Genomic DNA, 21,033 nt, shown 5'->3' with positions numbered 1-21,033 from the left:
AACCTTCAAAATCCTAAAGGGCATAGAGAAAGTAAATAAGGACAGATTCTTCAAACTGTGGGGAGCCACAAACACTAGGGGTCACTCGAAGAAATTGAAAGGGGACAGGTTTAGAACAAATGCTAGGAAGTTCTTTTTTACCCAGAGGGTGGTGGACACATGGAACGCACTTCCAGAGGATGTGATAGGCCAGAACTCTGTACAAGGGTTCAAGGAGGGTTTGGATAGGTTTCTGGAGGATAAGGGGATAGAGGGGTACAGATAGAACTTGAGGTAGGTTGTAGAGGTGTTCAGAAACCACTTCACAGGTCGTGGACCTGATGGGCCGCCGCGGGTGCGGACCGCTGGGCGAGATGGACCTTTGGTCTGACCCAGTGGAGGCAACTTCTTATGTTCTTATGTTCATTCGTGAGTTTGCAGAAGACTACTCAATTTATCTGCCAAACAATTTTTCATCCCTTGGATGTAGACAGCTTTGAGGAAGGTGTTGTGGAGGATTGCCCAGTCCCAAACCTTCAGAGCTTCTTGACAAAGGGAGGGAGATCCCATCCCCCCCTGTTTGTTGACATAGTACATGGCAACTTGGTTGTCCGTCTGAATGAGAACTACCTGGTCATGAAGATGTTGAAAAGCTTTGAGAGCATTGAAGATTGCTCTGAGTTCCAACAGATTGATGTGACACTGACAATCCGTACTGGTCCAGTGGCCTTGCCAGAGACCATCGAGATGAGCCCCCTAAGCGTAGGTCGAGGAATCTGTCGTGAGGACCTTCTGATGAGGGGGCGTTTGAAACAGCAAGCCTCTGGAGAGATTGGAAGAGAGCATACACCAGCGGAGAGACTGTCTCAACGAAGGAGTGACTGTAATGTGTCGAGAGAATGGTTCGCAAGCCTGCATCCACTGAGATGCCAGGGTCCACTGAGGAATTCTGAGGTGAAGTCTGGCAAAAGGAGTTACGTGTACTGTGGAGGCCATGTGACCTAGTAGTACCATCATGTGTCTCGCTGAGATTGAAAAACGGGAAGACACTGCATGACAGAGTTGAAGAAGAGCCTCCAGAAATTATTGCAGAAGGAATGCTCTTAATTGGATAGTGTCCAGAACAGCTCCGATGAACTTTAGATTCTGAGAGGGCTGAAATTGGGATTTGTGAAAGTTGATTTTGAATCCCAAGCTTTGTAGGAATCATGTAGTCCGTTGGGTCGATACAATAACCCCCTGAGATGTTGAATCTTTGATGAGCCAGTCGTCTAGGTAGGGAAATACCTGAAGACCATGGTTCCTTAGAGCTGCTGCTGCTATCACCACCAGATACTTGGTGAACACTCTGGGAGATGAAGCCAGGCCAAAGGGTAGCACTCTGTATTGATAATGCAGATTCCCCACCCAAAATCTGAGGTACTGAGGGGAGGTCGGATGAATGGGGATGAGTATAGGCCTCCTTGAGATCCAGAGAACATAACCAATCGTTCTGATCTAGAAGGGGATAAAGGGATGCCAGGGACAACATGCAAAATTTTTCTTTGACTAAAAATTTTTGATCCAAAATGGGTCTCAGATTGCCCGTCTTTTTCGGAACTAGGAAGTAACGGGAGTAAAAATACCCTGCTTTTCTGTTCCAAAGGAACTTTTTCAATGGTATGGAGACAAAGCAGAGATTGAGCTTCCTGAAGAAGAATGGCTGTCTGGGATGGATTGGAAGGATACTCTCTTGGAGGAAGCTCTGGTGGAACCTGAGTGAAATGAAGAGAGTATCCTTCCCTGATTGACAGCACCCAGAGGTCTGATGTAATGGTCTCCCATCAGTGGTAAAAAAGATGGAGACAACCTCCTATGGGGGAAGGGAGGACAGAGGCAGAACGATGGAGGTTATACTCTGTTTTAGACAGTCAAAAGGGCTGCGCAGCATTAGGTGCAGCAGAAGGCTAAGGTTTCTGTTGCTTCTGCGGTTTCCTTGGGAGGTGCTCGAGTGTAAGGAGCCACCCTTGGAGCATAACGCCTCTGAAAAACCGGAGTAGGGTGTGAAGGTTTTCCAGGAGCTGGCTTTGACTTTGGTCTGACAATGGAAGCAAAAGATTTTTCATGTTCAGACAACTTCTTAGTGGCAGCCTCTATGGATTCATCAAATATGTCATTGCCCTCACAAGGAATGTTAGCCAGACGGTCCTGAAGATTAGGATCCATGTCAATGGTGCGAAGCTAGGCCAAGCGGCGCATTGCTACAGAGAAAGCAGTGGCCCTGGCCGACAGCTCAAAGGCATCATAAGATGACTGGAGAAGATGCAATATGAGTTGTGACAGAGTAGCAGTGACTTTTTGGAACTCGAAATGTCTAGGTTGATCAAGGTTCTTCAGAAAACCTGGGAGAAGATCAATGAGGAACTTGAGATAAGTAACAAAGATAAAGTTGTAATTGAGGACTTTGGAGGACATCATAGCATTTTGATATAGACGGCATCCAAACTTGTCCATGGTCTTCCCTTCCCTTCCAGGAGAAACTGTAGCATAGACCCTGGAAGGATGGGTTCTTTTCAAAGAGGATTCCACAAGGAGGGATTGGCAGAGATAATTGCGAATTCTCGAACCCTTTGCAATGCATAGTTCTATACCTCGAGTCCAATTTGCCTGGAACAGCAGGTTTAGCATAAGGAGTCTCCAGACAACGTTTGAAAGTTTGAGACAAAAGCTTGTTAAGAGGAAGCTTAAGTGACTCTGCAGGAGGTTGAGGTAGATGCATGTCCTCGAGATACTCCTTAGAGTATTTAGAACCAGCATCTAACTGAATTTCCAGGTCATCAGCTATCTGACGAAGGAAGGATGAGAAAGACAGCTGATCCGCTAAGGCCCTGGCTCGAGAGGGATTCGATGACCTCGAGAACGAAGGTGAAGCCTCTCTGGAGAAGTGGCAATCCAAAGAATATAGAGACTTAGAGGAGGCAATGGAAGCAGCCGATTCCTCAGGGTCCGGAAACAGTGACCTCGAGTGAGGAGTTGGAGGCCTCAAAGAGCTGGAAGGTCTGGAATGAGGCCTAGACAAAGAAGGCTGCTCTTTAGAGGAAGATCTGGGCCCCGATGGATGTCTCGATGAAGGCCTCAATCGACAATGAGAGTGGTGTCTGGAAGTAGGTCTCGAGGAGACTTTGCCCTATGTATGAAAACAGGCAATGCTACTGGTGAATGGATAGGGCTAGAAGCTGTAGATCGAAACACAGTGGATTAGTTCGAGGAATCTCAAAGCACTCCCAATGACTCTGCTCCTTGTATGGAGTGTGAGAATTCCTATCGAGACACTCACAAAGAATCTACTCCTTGCATAGTGTGAAGCTTCAGCTCGAGGCATAGGCAGGGACTCGACCTCGTGTAAGACTGCTGATTGCCCAGGCTGGAGGCAGAACTATATTTGCTCAGTAACTGAACAAATTGCTGCTCGAACATGGTTTGGAGAAAAGCCTGCAAAGGTGGATCCGCGTCTGAAACTGGACCACTTGCTGAGGCTAAAGGCTCCAAGGTGGCAGTGGAGATGTGCTTGGACTTGGAGGTCCTGGAAAGCTTGAGGACCACCGCAGGAACCTTCTGCTTAGGTATCTGACCCGAGGAAAGCTCAGGGAAAGATAAAGCAGGTGTACTCAAGGCTAAAGACAATCCAAATGAGGACGGTCTGATGAGACTCAAGGTTGGAGTCATGGAAGGAGGAGGACCCTTGCAGGAAGGTGGGACCGAGGCAGCACTCGAGGTTGAGGGTGTCACTGAAGAGTCCATCTTGAAGAGTTTCTCCACTAAAACCCAACGACGTTTAAGGGCTCGAAGTTGAAGAGTAGCACAGCGCTTGCACGACTTAGGATTATGGTCAGGCCCAAGGCACTTGAGGCACCAGTGGTGTGGGTCCGTGAGAGAAACTGCACGCTGGCACTGGTTACACTTCTTGAAGTTCGTGACTGGCCGGGACATAGGAGGGAATATCGTCGCTGCAAAGTCGAAGCCCGCAGGCTGCGGCTTCGCGGCCTGGCCCACCAGTCAGTCAACAAACAAAATAAAATAAGTCTTTTTTTTTTTTAAAGGAAAATAAAGAAAGTAACACAGCGATTTGCGACTAAAAAGAACACAAACCGCGGTGAGAGAAGACACGAAGTTCGACACAGAGTGTCAAAGTAGACTTGTTGGCTCCGCGGAAAACTGAGGAGACTCGCCCTGTGCTGGGCGGGAAGGCACTCACGCAGCTGACTCGAAACTTCTACGTTTCTGCAAGCAAGTCTGCTTGCGAGGCTGTCCGCATCAGGGGTCCGTGGATGTCACCCATATGTGAGAATAGGCTGCCTGTTTGTCCTGGGATAATAATAACTATATTAAGGAAGTCAAACACCTAGGTCACAGACATCCCAGGTCAACTAATGCCAAAATGTACCCTATAGGCTGCCAAGCAATGCCTGCAAGCTCAGCTGGTCATCCAACAGGAGAGCACCCAGGACCAGAAGACCCAGCACCAGACCTGGCAAGGATCAGGTGGCAAACAGGGGGACCTGGAAATGGAGGCTAGCCGCTCCCCTTGTGTTATCAGGGGCTAGAACTGGAGGTTCCCCAAGACCAACATTCTGTAGTTGAGAAGCAAAGACCCTCCCTGATGGCAGAGAAGGACCCCCCTCCCCCATCACCACCAAAGGAAATCAAATCTGCTAATGGAACCTGATGTAGGTGCCAGAGCCACACATTCCCCCAGAACAAACAACAAAGCACTGTTGGAAACTTCCCAAATGGGAAAAGACCCAGGTCAGACAGCCGGGCTGTCAAAGCAGGCACCCGAATCGCCAGTGCGCTGGGCCTCCAGGGGAAGGAAGACCTCTGCAGTGCATCACCTCAACAGCTAGCAAAGACAGCTGAGGCCAGAAGCCAACAAGCCTATGACAGGCATTGCCAGACCCCAGAGAACTCCAGTGGTTGGTACCTGTAAGAAAGTGGCAGAAATCAACCAAGACCAGGAAACTGAAGCCCCTTGGCAAGGTCCCATCCCCACAGTAAATTCACAAGCAGGGAACGATGATCACAGCACAGCACCAAATACTGAACTCTGTCAAAAGAACACTGCCCAGGAAGAGGGGCTAAAATCACTTAAGCAGAACTGGCAGGAACAGTTGCCGCCTGCCTCAGAACAGGCCAATAGCAATCCTGATAACAATCCAGGAGACCAGTGACTGCCAGATGTTGTGGGGGGGCTTGGAGGGGCTTTTTAATTTGTTTTTTTAACTGAAGCCAGTGAATCACCCAGAGGCCTACAACCCTATCACCAACCTCAAGCTGCAGGAAGGCCTTCCAGAGGGACCCCAAACAAGGCAGAGCCAGGTAACAAACCCAAATCAGGGAGGGCAAATGAAGATGGCTGCAGCCAGAGGGAAAGCACACCAAAGTGCATCCATGCAGGTCAATGGGCCCTGCTAAGGATCTCAGCCCTGAAGGTAAGGAAGAAAAAGGGAAACCAATAGGCCCATCAGTAGGCCCATCGCAGAAAATGAGGAAAACAAATTAAGCACTCACCATATTACCTGTAACATCTTTAGTAGAACAGGCCATGTCTAGACTGACTGAAGCATTGCCCCAAAAAATGGAAGGAGTCTATCATATAGTATCCTAAAATTAAAGACCCAAAAGATAAACTAACAGACTGTTAAAAATAACTGCCCTATTGCCAATCTCCCCTTTATTTACAGAAAAAATAACGCGTTACATCTCAATCAAACAGGATTTAGAACCAACCACTCCACAGAACATTCATTGATCAGACTAACAACTACAATACGATACTATGTTGACCATCGCAAATCAATACTATTAATCTATCTCAATCTTTCTGCCAAATTCGACACAATCGATCATTCACTCCTCATTCAATGACTTAAAACCATAGGAATCACGGACCAAGCATTAAACTGGTTAATCTCTTACTTTTCTGATGGCTCTTCTAAAGTAACTAAAGAGAAAACCACATCTGATCCCCTCCAACAGAATTATGGTATACCACAAGGATCAATTCTCTCCCCTCTGCTATTCAACATCTTTACTGCCCCCCTTTTGACTCTGGGACAATCTATTGGTTTTACAATTTATGCATATGCCGACGACATACAGATACTCCACCCCATAGATCCCAATGACCCAAACGAAATACAAAACATAAATCAGAAATTAAAGTTGATAAGTCAATGGCTCGCTGAAAACATGCTAGCACTAAACACATCCAAATAAAAAAAATAATGCTTTTTCCATGCAAAGACACACATTCATTATCGACACCTAACTATCTTAAATCAACATCTCCGCAGATAGTTCATACCAAATTTTTGGAGTAACATTCGATGAAAAATTGAGTTATCATAATCATATCAGTACAGTGATATGAAGCTATTTCCAATGCCTACAAATGATACGTTCTATAGCAAATTTATTAGATACCCCTTCACTAAATATCCTTATACTTTCTCTCATCATTTCAAAACTAGATTTTTGTAATGCCCTCTATAAAGGGATTACTCAGAAAGAACTAAGAAGACTACAAATTATACAGAACACGGCCATTAAACTTCTTACCAATTCAAGAAAATACGATCACGTAACACCACTACTGACAAAAGTTCACTGGCTACCAATCTCCTATAGAAATACTTTTAAAATCCTATTACTGACATTTAAAACCAAAATCTTCAATAAGTCAGAATTCATAAATAGATTACTTATGCCCTATACACCTATCAAAGCACTTCAATCCCAAAATCAACATCTACTAGTCATACTATCACCGCAATAGGTAATCCATGATACCATTACAGCCCCTCAACTATGGAGCTCAATGCCTAATCACTTTCGGGAAGAACTCAACTTTGAAAGATTCAAATCAAATCTAAAAACTTTCTTATTTAAAGATGCATTTGACCTATAAAGCTAAATACCTATCATCTACCACAGACGTAATTCCCCCCCTCCTATATGTGTTATCCTTTTATGTCTCCCTATCCTATTTAAAACTGTATTTCTTCCCTTTTACCACCTTGTAACTGCTGTTAGTCCGTAATGTCTATATGTACATGTATACTGTCTGTTAACGACTTTCGTTCTGTATTACCCCTTTATTTTTTTTATGTATAATTTTATCTCTGTAAACTGCTTAGAAAATGGATAAGCGGAATAACAAATTTTAATAAAACTTGGAAACATGGATAAAACTCCCTACTCCTACATCAGAACATGGCAGCAAACTGCTGTGTCTTAGAAGAGTCACAGTCACAGAAGAGCTGCACCTTTTTTTGTGCTGTGAGGAGGGCAAAGACAGCAGCAGCAGGAGTTGAAGAGGGGAGAGGGAAGGACCTGGCACCACCAGGTGTACCCCACGTAGAGGCCAAAACAGAGTCTAAATGCTCCCAGACTCCACTGAACTAGGAAACCCAGAACAGGAGCAATCCAGAAAATGAAACCAGGAGCCTGTGAGAGACCATCCATCTACCTGCTGGAGATAGAAAGAACCACAATGAGCTCCGACATAGGAGCTCCCTAGTCAACCAGTATTTTCTCTCTCTAACTCCATCTGCTGGTAGCTGGTCATAACCAACACATCTCTGGATTCATCTGCTGTTGATGACAAGGAATTTAAGCATACCAAGGATAGTTAAGTGAATGGGTAAAGAAGAAAACAAGATCAACGAAAAAAATCTGACACCACAGTAGGCAGATAGATTGTATGTTAGCAGAAAATGTTCAGCCAGTCATGTGAAAAAATTGGGACACCCCATGAAATATTCTTAAGAAATGTTCACATATCGTTTATTTATTTCTGGAAAAGAAAGTGATGTAATTGCAGATAAACAACAAAACATTCCTTGATTTACACACAAAACAAAAGATATCCACAAAAATGTGTATTCTAATTGAGGAATAAATTAAGACACTGTACACTCTAATAGTTATGTTACCCTCTTTGGCTGAAATAACTGTAGTGAGACTCTTCTTGTAGCAATCTACTAGTCTCTGACATCGGTCTGAGGAAAGTTTGGTCCACTCCTTAATGCAGAATTCTTTCAGCTGTGAAATATTTGAGGGGATTCTTGCATGTACAATACGTTTCAAATCACCACACAGCATCTCAATGGGATTAAGATCAGGGCTAGAGAATGACACGGGGAAAAAATCTGTCCATGTCACCGCCCCGTCCCCGGCCCACCATCCTCTGCACCGCCCCGTCACCCCCGTTCCCTTCACCGCCCCGTCACCGTCATCCCTTTCACCGCCCCGTCACCGCCACTGCCATCCCATTCACCGCCCCGTCACTGTCCCCGCTGCATCCATATAAGCCTTAGTACTGTAATATTTAGCTTATTCCTTTCTTATAAATCAAAGTTCCTGCTGCTGAACTAGAGAAAGAAATGTTCAGCTGGCAGGGCTTTGTTTATAAATTTTTATCAACACAACTAATATACTACTTTATCCTAAAGCAAAAAATAAATAAATAGAATTTTTTTTCTACCTTTGTTGTCTGGTTTCTGCTTTCCACATCTTCTCATTCAATTCCTTCCATCCACTGTGTGTCTTCTGTCTGCGTCTTCCATTTGCTGTTACTGTGCCTCTCCCTTCACACCCCCCCCCAATTGGTCTAGCACCCATCTTCTTCCCTCCGCTCCCCCATAGTCTGGCATCTGTCTTCTTCTCATTCTGTCTTCCACATTTCCCTTCAGGGTCTGTTCCTCTCCACCCTCCTTCAATGTCTGTCCTATTCCTTTCCACCACCACCCTTCCCTCCCTCCTTTACCATCTGTTCCTTTCTACCACCCTTCAGCTCCTCTCGCGTGGCCTATCTATCTACCTTCCTCCCTCTTATTTTCATGGCACGTTACAATGTAATTTGTGCTAGCCACTGGAGCCTGCGAGCTCGGTCCCTGTCCCATCCCCACAAACCATCTCGCTTCTGTGCTCCTATTTTCCCCATTTCTAATATCTCCCCTATGTATCTGTCATTGCCCCCCCTGTGTCCATATACCATCCCCATGGCATGTCCCCTTTATGTCTCTGTCCCTATGCCCCATGCACATAATTTCCCCTCTTTCTGTTACCTTCCTGTGTCCATATTTCCCCTATCTTCCTTTTCCATACCAGTGTGTCTCTTCTTTTCAACCCCATCTAGCTTTTTTCCCTCTTTCTTCCTCCCCCCCCTGCTTCTAGCATCTGGCTCACTTGCCTGTCCTTCCCTAAAGTTCTTTCCTGCTGTGGGTTTTTCTTTCCATCTTCATCCCCTTGGCCCAGAATCCTTTTCCCTTTCACTCCCTCCTTCCAGTTTGAGCCGGGAACACGGGCGATCGCACGGTCCCCGCAGCCCCCACCCGCCTGCCTAATCGATCCTAGTGTTTAGCCAGCTCTCTCCCTTCTCCTCACCTTCGTTTGTAGGTTTTCTTTTTCGGCGACCTGCACGCGCGGCTGCTCAGTGTTCAATCTTCTGCTCTGCTGCAACTTCTCTTTAACATCTTTATAAATGATCTGGACATAGGTACGACGAGCGAGGTGATTAAATTTGCGGATGATACGAAATTATTCAGAGTAGTAAAGATGCAGGGGGATTGCGAAGATCTGCAACGTGACATATTCAAGCTCGAGGAATGGGCATCTACATGGCGATGAGGTTCAACGTGGACAAGTGTAAAGTGATGCATGTCTGTAACAAAAATCTCATGCACGAATACAGGATGTCCAGGATGGTACTTGGAGAGACCTCCCAGGAAAGGGACTTGGGAGTTCTGATCGACAAATCGATGAAGCCGTCCACACAATGTGCGGCGGCAGCAAAAAGGGCAAACAGAATGCTAGGAATGATAAAGAAGAGGATCATGAACAGATCAGAGAAGGTTATTATGCCGCTGTACCGGGCCATGGTACGCCCTCACCTGGAGTACTGCGTCCAGCACTGGTCGCCGTACCTGAAGAAGGACACGGTACTACTCGAAAGGGTCCAAAGAAGAGCGACTAAGATGGTTAAGGGGCTGGAGGAGCTGCCGTACAGCGAAAGATTAGAGAAACTGGGCCTCTTCTCTCTCTAACAGAGGAGATTGAGAGGGGACATGATCGAAACATTCAAGGTACTGAAGGGGATAGACTTAGTAGATAAGGACAAGTTGTTCACCCTCTCCAAGGTAGGGAGAACAAGAGGGCACTCTCTAAAGTTGAAAGGGGATAGATTCCGTACAAACGTAAGGAAGTTTTTCTTCACCCAGAGAGTGGTAGAAAGCTGGAACGCTCTTTCAGAGGCTGTTATAGGGGAAAACACCCTCCAAGGATTCAAGACAAAGTTAGACAAGTTTCTGTTGAACAAGAACGTGCGCTGGTAGGGCTAGTCTCAGTTAGGGTGCTGGTCTTAGACCAGAGGGCCGCCGCGTGAGCGGACTGCTGGGCATGATGGACCACTGGTCTGACTCAGCAATGGCAATTCTTATGTTCTTATGTGTAAATCAAGGAAATTTTTTGTTGTTTACCTGCAATTACATCACTTTCTTTTCCAGAGATAAATAAAAAAAATTTGACATCGATATATGAACATTTCTTAAGAAAGAACTGAATATTTCACAGGGTGTCTTAATTTTTTCACATGACTGTATGCTGCTGTGCAATAATTGCACAGTCCACTTCTAAAGCATACTACAAAGTATTCTTTGTGAGTGAGGCTTGATTAGAGCAATGGACTAAGAATATCGTAAACTGAAAAGTTGTATAGTAAAACTAATTCAGAGTAGAAAATGACAAGGGGACTAATTTGTCCCTATAAGAACTCAATTTCCCTGTCCCCGTGAGTTTTGTCACTGTCTCTGCCCCATTCATTTAAGCTCTGCCTTAACCGCACAAGCCTCAAATACTTATGATATTAAAGTGTTTGAGACTAGTGCAGATGAGGATGGAGCTTGCAGGAATGGGGCACGAACAGGAAAAGAACTCACAGGGCAGGGACAGGATGGGAAAATGAGTCCCCACGTCATTTTCTAATTCAGAGTTTAAATCCCACTTGAGACACGTCTTGTGATCTTGGTCAAATTGCGATCTCCCTTTGCCTCCGATATCTACCTAAAATTATAAACTTTTTGGGTTAAAGGCTTATTACACACCTTAACAGTTATCCACATTGTACAAAATAATTCTTACCTCTGGGACAGTAGTTTTGCAGATCTCCCTTGCCACAGATTCAAACTTTGGATCTGTTGTCAGGTTCAGTTTATAGTTCCACAATAACTGCAACATAAAGCAAGAAATCATTTTGCAAACTATCAATTAGTTTTTATATGAGAGAGCCCATTTTAAACCCAAGTGCTAGACTTGAGCATCAGGATCTAATACCACAAATAAATAAGCAAAAGATAGATGCCCAGTATAACTCATTTACAGTAGGTAATTTACCGAATATGAGACGCAGGAACCATATAAGCCCATCAACTCAATATTGAATCGAGGCCAGTGCCACTACAACCAAGAGAGAATGGTTGGGAAGATAAAGACTCCAGGAAACATTTAGAGAAAGATAGAAAGGTGGCTTTAGAAAAGCAAGTCTATTTGGCTACAGGCATTTTTCAGCAACTGTTTTGCAGAATCAGCAATTCGATTACAATGCTGTTGCCTCCCTTCTGACTCCATCTGCTGTTGCCAATACTGGTGCTGCTCCCACACAAAGATCAATCCTGTTTTCTATCCCACTGACAGATTTGTTCCACCACTCCCAGTCTTCATAAATGTTGAATCTTTCTGTACATATTAGGCAGTATCAAAAATGCATGGTAATGCAAAATATGTAGGAACCTTCATTCTGTTATTTCTTCCAGAAACATATAATGCCTATTATAGAACAAAGACTGGCTTGCTGTCAATGAAAATGAACTACACCGAGGAAACTAGGGTCAGATAAACTGTTTACCTCTGTTGCTCTCCTTTCTTTTAGAAAGGCCATTTAATGACCCTAGCTTTCTTTGATTTGATGTAGGGTTGATCTTCCTTTCCTTTTTGGGTTGATATTACAGTAAACTGACATTTAGGCCCAGATTCTGTAAACTGCGTCCCGATTGTAGGCAGCTGTAGGCATCCTACAGCTGTCTAATCAGGCAATTTGGACACACATTTTTTTTATTTTTTATGTTCCCCAGGCGCCTCCAGGAGCCTAGGGAGGCCCCCAAAACCACCTAAGCTCGCCTAATGCTAGGCCAACAGGAGACACGTATAATGTAGGCCAGCAAAATGCTGGCCTACATTGTAAGTAGATGTGGACACTACCCATGGGGGGGGGGTCTAGGCGCCTGGGCCAATCAGTGGGATGGGCTAGAGAAGGGTGGGCCCACCTCATTTCGACGGTAGGAAGACCCATCTGGCCAGCCAACTTTCAAAGTGAGTCCGGGGGAGGTTTCAGGGAGGGGGGTTGGGGAGTTTCATTGGGGGGGTCCGGGGAGGGGGATCCATCGGGGGGGATCCATCAGGAGGGACTGGGCCCCCCTCCTGCCGGCAATCTTCGGGGAGTGGGGGTTTCGTTGGGGGAGACCAGCAGGAGGGATTGGGCCCCCTCCTGCTGGTGTTCTTCTGGGAGGGGTGGAGGGATTTTGTTGGGGGGGTCCGGCAGGAGGGATTGGGCACCCTCCTGCTGGTGTTCTTCTGGGAGGGGTGGAGGGATTTCGTTGGGGGGGTCCGGCAGGAGGGATTGGGCACCCTCCTGCTGGTGATCTTCATGGGGGGTGGGTGGTCTTCAGGCAGGAGGGGATGGGCTCCCTCCTGCCGTGATCTACATGGGGGGGTGGGCGGTCTTCAGACAGGAGGGGATGGGCTCCCTCCTGCCGCAATGTACCTGAGGGGGTAGTCTTCATGCAGGAGGGGTTGGGCTCCCTCAATCATTTGGGGGTGGGGGGACTGGTAGCCACAGCCGCTATACTTATCGCATCAGGGAGATCCCTTGCCACGATAAGTATAGCAGCTGCGTATACAATAACCCGGTTCTGTAACCGGCGTCTATAACATGGATGTCAATTACAGAATCAGATTTATTTTGGGCGGGCGTAGGTCCAATTCTGTATAGGACGCCCGTCCTGGGCGTCCTATACAGAATCCGGGCCTTAGTGAAGAAATACACCATTTTCCCCACTGATTTTCCAATTTTTGTTGCTACATGATAAGTTTCTAGAGGGAAAAAAAAAACTAATTAAAAATGAAGATCCTAAATTAGCATGTATTTTGCAAGAATTACTGTGTATATAAAGCAAAAGGGTCTTAATACATACTTAAAGGGTTATCACAAAACTTTCAAAACCACTGACAAATGAAAAATTGTTATCTTCTTCCCCCAAGTAATAGCCTATATCTGTAGCATCTTCCCTCTCCACTTCCCACCTAGTCTCTTCTTCTCCATTTCTTCTCCTTTTTCTCCTCTTCCACCTCACCAACGTTTAACCTCTTCCTTCAATCTCCCCTAGCATAACCTTAATGTCCCCTTCTCTATTCTTCCCTTCTCTCAGGTCAGTTCTCTGTCTTCCCTCCTCAGTGACAGCTCTGGCTTCAGCAGAATTTCTGGCTCCAGTCTATTTCTTCAACTAGAAACTTTTCTTTATACTGTTAGTACGAGTATACAGTAATGGCTACAGCACGAGCAAAAATTCTGTACCCCTGATTTTTTGTATAATTTGGATCCAGTTCCTATGTATGCATCACTAAGTTGTTTTCTGTAGGCCTGATGTTATATTTTTAAAAAAGAAAACTTGTTTGAAACTAAACAAAACCACCCTAAGTACCAGAAAATGAAATGACTGCAAAATGTGGTGGTATGGAACAGAGATCTTAATGCTAGTAATTCAACTACAGGGACACAAATTGCATATGAAGAAAAAACTATGAGTCATACTTACATGGTTGCAATCTGAAGATATTTCATTCTCAGGCTGCAGAAAAAAAAAAACCAAAACAAATACATATTTAGAATGCTGGAGTAAGTTACAAAATTTATCATCTCAGCACTATTATCTCTCTCAAGACCTATTCTCCACCTACTGCATGGGAATCCTGAAACAAAGTCAAACGTAAATGTGATAGCCTTGCTTCTTCAACCTTTACCTCTGTAAGCAATATTAGACCAAATAAAGTTATATGGGGAGGGAAGGGAATTTAAAAAACAACAACAAAAAACAGATGCTTTGCAAGCATTTCAGAATTCACACACAGTTCTCTCCACTAGAGGTGTACATGGGTATGAGGACAGGAAGAAACCCGAAGAAATCCACAGGGATGGGGACAAAAAATGTCATTACTACAGCGGAGACAGGAGAAGACACGAGATGGAGACCAGATTACGTCCCCATGCATTCCTTGACTCAGAAACTTGATACAAACACATTAGCTTAATAAAAACAAAAATTGAAAGCAGCTCAGCTTGATGAAAATTGATGTATGTGTTCAGTAATTTTAGCAATGAGGGAGACCAATGATAAACTGGTAAGAATATTTGTTTCAAGTGTTTTAGCAGAGTAAAATCTCCGAGCTTAGTCTCATCTAAGTGATCAATAATGCAGCTAATACAAAAGCAGCATTTTGAGATGATCTGCATAGGATCAGAAGGGCTATGGTCTCAATCTTGTACTTTTCTCATGGATTCCAGCTATCAAAAACTAAAGTTGGCCCTTAGCAATATTGCTTACAAAACTGTTAAAAAGGGTGGAACAATGCCATTAACAGACTGCAAACACGGACGGCAGATCAAACTGTACTTGACATGCAGCCAATTGCCGAACTACCAACAAAACAGCCAAAATAAAAAGACTCAAACCAACCAAAAATAAAAACACAACAGCAGCAACCACTTTATTCAGGGCCAGGAAATGGCTTCTGTGATTGAAGTAGATCCATAAAAATCGAGCTTGGTAAGGAATTCTGTAAGCAACCAAAGTCCCATGTGTGGCTAAAAAATGACATAGGCTGCCTGGCTTCCTGCTCGAAACTCCTATCATCAGTACATCGTCAGAACATTCTTTTCAATTTCAAGATGATCAATCAAGGAACGTAAAATGAAACTCTGGGGCTCTGTAGATAGTTTCTTATTTTTACATAGTTTGAAATGATTTTCTTCTTGGTCCGTGTTAATAAATAATGGGCCCAATATTCAGATCATGGAAGGCAGCCCAGCTTGGTCAGCGGCAAACCCAGAAATTCAATGGCGGGCCATATCTGAAATTGAATTTTGAGGGGTTTTTGACCGCTAGAAACATAGCTGGTTAAGCAGATATTCATTGGCTTACTGGAAAACTTATAGCGGCCAAAAATAGACCTGCTATTTAGATGGATCTATCTGATCACTAAACATAGCAGGTCAGCTTATAAATATTAGCACTAACTGGCTATGTTTTACAACATAGCTGGTGACTAGACTAGCAGTTATCTCCCACTGAATATTTGTAATAAGCCTGCTTCATGCTATTTAACTGGACAGGAGCTGTTCCTGGCTGGTTAAATAGCACTGAATATCAAGTAGAAAATGGTTTTCTTGCATATTCAACAAAGTTATATCTATTGTTTTATGTAGGATTCATTTTATGTTTTGCTTGAATTTATAAGATCTTTTAAATGTGGATTGGGTGCTAGGAAGGATGTAGGGATGGTGTGGGGACAGAATCAATATGATGGGAATGAGGATGGAATAGAATTGATTAGGTATGGGTTGGGAGAGAGCACAAGATTATGTCCCTGTTCACAACTCTACTCCACACAGAGAAAAAAATGGTTGCACATTTCTTTTATTTCTGACATATTGATTTTTATTTTCAAATCTACATATGCAAAATACAATTTACTTAAGGTTCATATGGGCCCAGCAAGCTGGTTCAGTGGACGTGTTGAGTCTCATCCCTGGGGATTGGTAGCAAGGTATCTACCTATCAATTGGGATCCAGCCAGGTACTTGTTCTACTGAAAAAAAGGATACTGACCCAGTATAACAGTACTTATGTTCCTATTAACAGAAAAACTGCCATGCGAAAAAATGTTCAAATAGGATTAAATCAAAATCAAAGATTACAAATATCTTTTGCTGATAACCAGGTTATGAATTTGACTAGGGTACTTGTTCAAACACATTTTAAAACACACATATACGCTGACACAGCAATTCTGGATCACCATTACATTCCCATTGTAATGAACTAGTATTCTTAAAATTCAGATCCATAATCTTTGTATAATTCATTTCTGCTTGTCTTCTGAAGACCATCTTCTTGAACATCTGAAATACTTCTCCCTGGTGTGTATTGTTACCATTTATCAATCAAAGCTGCATTCCTTAATGGAGGTCTAGGATAACAGATTAAAATATCCTATCAAAAGCAACAATATTACACACTTTTTACCAATAGTTATACAAAAAAAAGGTACTGGACAATAACTTCTTTTTTTTTTTGTTTTTTTTTTAAATATCATCACATATTCAACAGAGTATTTACGACCCCTGAAGCAGGTGGTTTATCTGCCAAAGCACAGATCAATGCCAGGTCTTTTTATGTCAGTGCTTTATTCACATCCCTGTGCTGGGAGTCTCTTGGACCACCCCTATTATTGTGGTTTGGTGGTACACTCCTTCCAATACTGCTTCACCTGTTTACAGTAGTCTTAAAAAGCTATGCATCTCTGCCCAGTGCTGGCAAGTGACATAGAAATGTAATGTCACCTTTCCAGAATAATCCACAGGGGCTGCTGCAGAAAGCCTTGAAGTAGAGCTGCATACCAAAGGCTTAGCACAGGACTTCTACCGTGACATAAGCTCCAAAATATACCCAGGCAATGCAGCAATAGGCAGCTCTAAAATATCCAACACTAGTCTTATAGCCCGTTACATTAACGGGTGCTAGAATATATGTGTGTGTGTCTCTCTTTATTTCTTTCTCTCTCTCTCTCTCTCTCTCCTTAGCCGCTTTCTTTCTTTCTTTCTTTTTCCTTGGCTGTCCATCACCACCCCTTGCCTGCTCCCCCTGTCCATTCTCCCTTCCTTTTACCTCCCCTGTGTCCACCACCACCCCTTCACAGGCCTCCTTATGCAGCAGCAGCCCTTCTCCCTTTGTTTTACCTCCCCCCTGTCCAGCAGCACCTTCCTTCTCCCCCTGTCCAACATTAGGCCTCCGTTCTTTTTTCTTCACCCCCCCTGTCCATCAGCACCTCTTTCCTTCTCCCCCTGTCCAGCAGTAGGCGTCCCTTCCTTTTTCTCCCCCTCCTCCTTCTTATCCCTATGATACACTTACCTTGCTCTGCCCGTGATCAGAGGCTCCCGACAGCCGCCCAGTTGCACCCATTGGAAAAGTTCCCTTTGCGGCATCCCGCACCCCTCCTGACGCAACTCCCGCTGTCCCGCACCTGCCCCTGTGTCTTTCTTCTTGTCTTTCTGTGTCCCTTCCTCCGTCTGTCTGTCCAAAGCAGCATTCCCTCCCCCCACACCAGTTCTCTGTGCACCTGCCCCTGTATCTTTCTTCTTGTCTTTCTGTCTTCCTTCCTCCCTCTGTCTGTCTGTGCAAAGCTGCATTCCCTCCCGCCACACCAATTCCCTGTGCCTGCATTAGCGTTTCCTCTACCCTCTTTCCCTTCCCACAGTCGAGACTACAAACGCGGGCCCGAGTCCTTTGTCGCCCCTCCCTTCCCTTCCCTTCCCACGGGCCCGACTACACATGGCGATTTAAGCAGCGTGTCAGCACTCTTCACACGCTGCTTCGGGCCCTTCTACTGCCCTGATTTGCTCCGGACGTGCCAGAGTAAATCAGAGCAGTAGAAGGGCCCAAAGCAGCATGTGAAGAGTGCTGACACGCTGCTTAAATCGCCAGTCAGGCCCGCGGTAAGGGAAGACGGGGGGGCGGCAAATGAGTCGGGTCCCGGACAGCGGAAAGTTCCTGGGCTCCTCGGTGTGGCCGCGATCCCTCTCCTCCCAGACCCCCCCCCCCCCCGAGAAACGGAGATCGATTTGCCGCCATTTTGAAGATCGTTCTGCCCTGCTCCTTCCTTAGTATATTTTTAAGTTGAAAGACACGGCGGCGGCGGCGGCTCCTCTCAAGATCCCCGACTGCATTGGACTTCCGACGCAGGTGGGGATCCTGAGAGGAGCCGCTGCCTGTTCTTTCAACTTAAAAATATAGTAAGGCAAGGAGCAGGGCAGAGCGAAGAACATTGATTCCCATAAGATCATCCACCTCGGGGGAGACAGCCGCCGAGTCCGACATCAGCCTCGGGGGAGGAGATAGGACTTCAGGCAAGGAACAGGGCAGATCAAAAAACAGCACGGGCCGACAGCCTCCGTGTCCGACATCCATCTCGGGGGAGGAGAGAGAGTGTTTCGGGCGCATGCCACTCCTATCTGAGATGCTGTACATCTCACGGAAAACGGACGCACGCGATGGAACTGCGCATGCGCGGCCTAGCATTTTATTATATTAGATAGTATGCAGTAAATAAAATAGCATGTAAACTTACCTACAGGAAAAGAAAACCCATGAACGAAAAAAAGAAAACCCATGAACGAAAAAGAGAAAATATAAGAAAGAATCTTTTGCCACAGAGAAGGATAAATCCACATTCAAATTTGAATCGGTAGTATGGAGGGGATAGAGCCATGCATCACCACTAGATGTTACCCAGCTCTAGAAGGCCTTCAGGATTCAATGCAAAATGGAGCCAAATCTGCATGGCAAATAACTCCCTGCTCTACCGATACTCAAGCTAGCCAGGACAGGAGCCAAATGAGAACACTGAGGAAGAGCTGCACAATCCATCACCCATCTGCTTGGAGACAAGAGAAGATGCTGAACATTCCAGGTTGCATGAGCAAATCACAGGAAGAATTTTCCTTCTGTCTCCCTCTGCTGGTATGCTATGCAGTGTTCTCCCTAGGGGCGCTCCACCCAGCTAATTTAGATGACCGCCCAGCTGTCAATCTCGATCGTGAATCCCGCTGCTGCCGCCACTGCTCAACATTTTTTTTTTTTTTTTAAACCCTCTCACTGGCTTGGAGATTTCCCAGGCTGACTTGGCACAGCCTGAATCGCCGCCAAAAGTATTTGACTCCTGCCTGACTTTTTTTATTTTTAACGCCAGCAAGCGACTTGAACCCATGCTCTGGGGCTCTAATATGTGCATGCTGGCTTCCCTTCTCTTCCCTCCAAAACCGGAAGTTACATCCCGGGGGGAGGGGGAGAGAAGAGAAGGGAAACCGGCATGCATATGTTAGAGCCCCGGAGCACGAGTTCGCTACAGGCTAAGGCGGGAGACAGGTCAGCGAAGGAGGGAAGCTTACAACTTGCTTGCTTCGGGCCTTCCTCACTGCTGGGTCCTGCCTACTTTCTTTTTCTATGAAGGCAGGACCCGGCAACGAGGAAGGCCCGAAGCAAGCAAGAGCAGCAAGTTGTAAGCTGCCCTCCATCACTGACCTATGGAAGATAGGTCAGCGATGGAGGGAAGATTGCGACTTGCCTTAGTCTGTAGCGACTCTGACGATGAGTGTGAGATGGGAGGGATGGGAAGAGAAATGTTGTTGCTGCACCCAACTGGGGGGAGGAATGGGAAGAGAAATGCTGCAGCTGCTGCACCAAATTGGGGAGGGAGAGGGAAAGAGAAGTGCTACTGCTGCACCCAATTGGGAAGGGGAAGAGAAGTGCTGCTGCTGCACCCAACTGGGGAGAGAGAGGGGAGAAGAAACACAAGGGAAGGGAGAGGAGAGGAAAGAAATGCCAAGACCATGGGAGGGCAGGAAAGGAAAGGCACTACAAGACCATGGAGTGGGGGGGGAAGAGATGTCAGGGCATATGGGGGGAGGGGTAGGAGACAGATGCCAGACCATGTGAAAGGAAAGAAGGAGAGAAAGTAAGAAGAAGAGATGCCAGATAATGAAGTGGGAAGGGGAGATGGAAGGAGAGGAGAATGATGCCAGGGCATGGGGGGAGGGAAGGGAAACTAAGGAGACATAAAATGCCAGACCAGAGTGAAAGAAAGGAGAGGAGGTGCCAGAGAAGGAGAGATAGAAGAGGAGAGAGATGCCAAGGCATGGGGGAGAGAAGGGAAGGAGATAGAGATGCCAAACCATGGGGTGGAGTGGGAAGGGAGGAAGGAAAGGAGAAGAGAGAGATGCCAGAGCAAAGGGTAGGGGGTGGAGACAAAAAAAAATGGAGAGGGGGTAAAGCTGGAATAAATCATATACAAAGGAGAGAAATGGCATAGGATATACAGTTTATTGAAGGGACATAGAAAGAGGAAAGGTGCCATATGGAACAGAGAGAGGGCGGAAACTGGATGGAAAGAGCAGAGAGGGTGGACAGAGGATGCAAGGGGCAGAGAGAGGGTGGACAGTAGATGGAAGGGGTAGAGAGAGAAGGCAGAGGCTGGGTGGAAGGGGCAACGAGAGAGGACAGATGTTGCATGGAAGGGAGCAAGGACAAATGCTGAATAGAAAGAAGAGAGGAAAGAGAAGATGATTAAAGCAGAAACGACAAAAGGTAGAAAAAAAAATTTTTGGTTGCTTTACGTAGAATCAAGTAGTATTATAACTGTATTGATTAAAGTTTATAAATAGGGAATAGAAATAAGGCAATTTTGGGGGGACTAAACCCCTTTTCTCAGGTCAGTGATATGTATTTTTTCATCAAATAAGCGTCCATTTGAAATATGAAGTATGACTAACGAGTAAGGTGAGGTTTTTATGCCTATGATATAAAGAGGGGAGGCTACTCTAAGATTTATTGAGAGTGGTTACGCTTTTCCTATCCCCTTAAAAAAAAAAAAAAAAAGCTAAAATTAAGCCTACAGTTGAATTAGTATGGTTTTTTTTTAGTATTTGTTTGTATATGTTTTTGAACCACAACATTTTTAGTTACAATTTTGTAGACCTAGCTTTGATCTATGCTTGGGTCTTTGATCACTTCATCGCTAAGCTGTAGAAAATCAGGGTCAGCACAGATCTTAGTAAAATCAGAATTTATTTCCAGTTCAGTAGCAGAATCCAACATTTTTCCAGTGGGACCTACCCATTTGTTGTTGCTT

At 45.2% G+C, this 21,033-nt stretch overlaps 1 protein-coding gene across 1 annotated transcript in view; it reads right to left on the bottom strand.

The window, feature by feature from the left end:
• GLG1 (golgi glycoprotein 1) overlaps positions 1 to 21,033 on the bottom strand; it is a 403,904-nt gene that overhangs the window by 329,461 nt on the left and 53,410 nt on the right. Inside the window, exons 2-3 of the mRNA XM_033941148.1 lie at positions 13,887 to 13,919; positions 11,158 to 11,244 (exon numbers count right to left, since the gene is read on the bottom strand). Coding sequence (XP_033797039.1) covers positions 11,158 to 11,244; positions 13,887 to 13,919 — 120 coding nt within the window. The remainder of the gene's footprint in view (positions 1 to 11,157; positions 11,245 to 13,886; positions 13,920 to 21,033) is intronic.

The sequence above is a fragment of the Geotrypetes seraphini genome, chromosome 4 (genome assembly GCF_902459505.1).
Source record: "Geotrypetes seraphini chromosome 4, aGeoSer1.1, whole genome shotgun sequence".
In the NCBI taxonomy this organism is placed as follows: Eukaryota; Metazoa; Chordata; class Amphibia; order Gymnophiona; family Dermophiidae; genus Geotrypetes; species Geotrypetes seraphini.
This window is presented reverse-complemented; position numbering and strand designations above follow the sequence as displayed.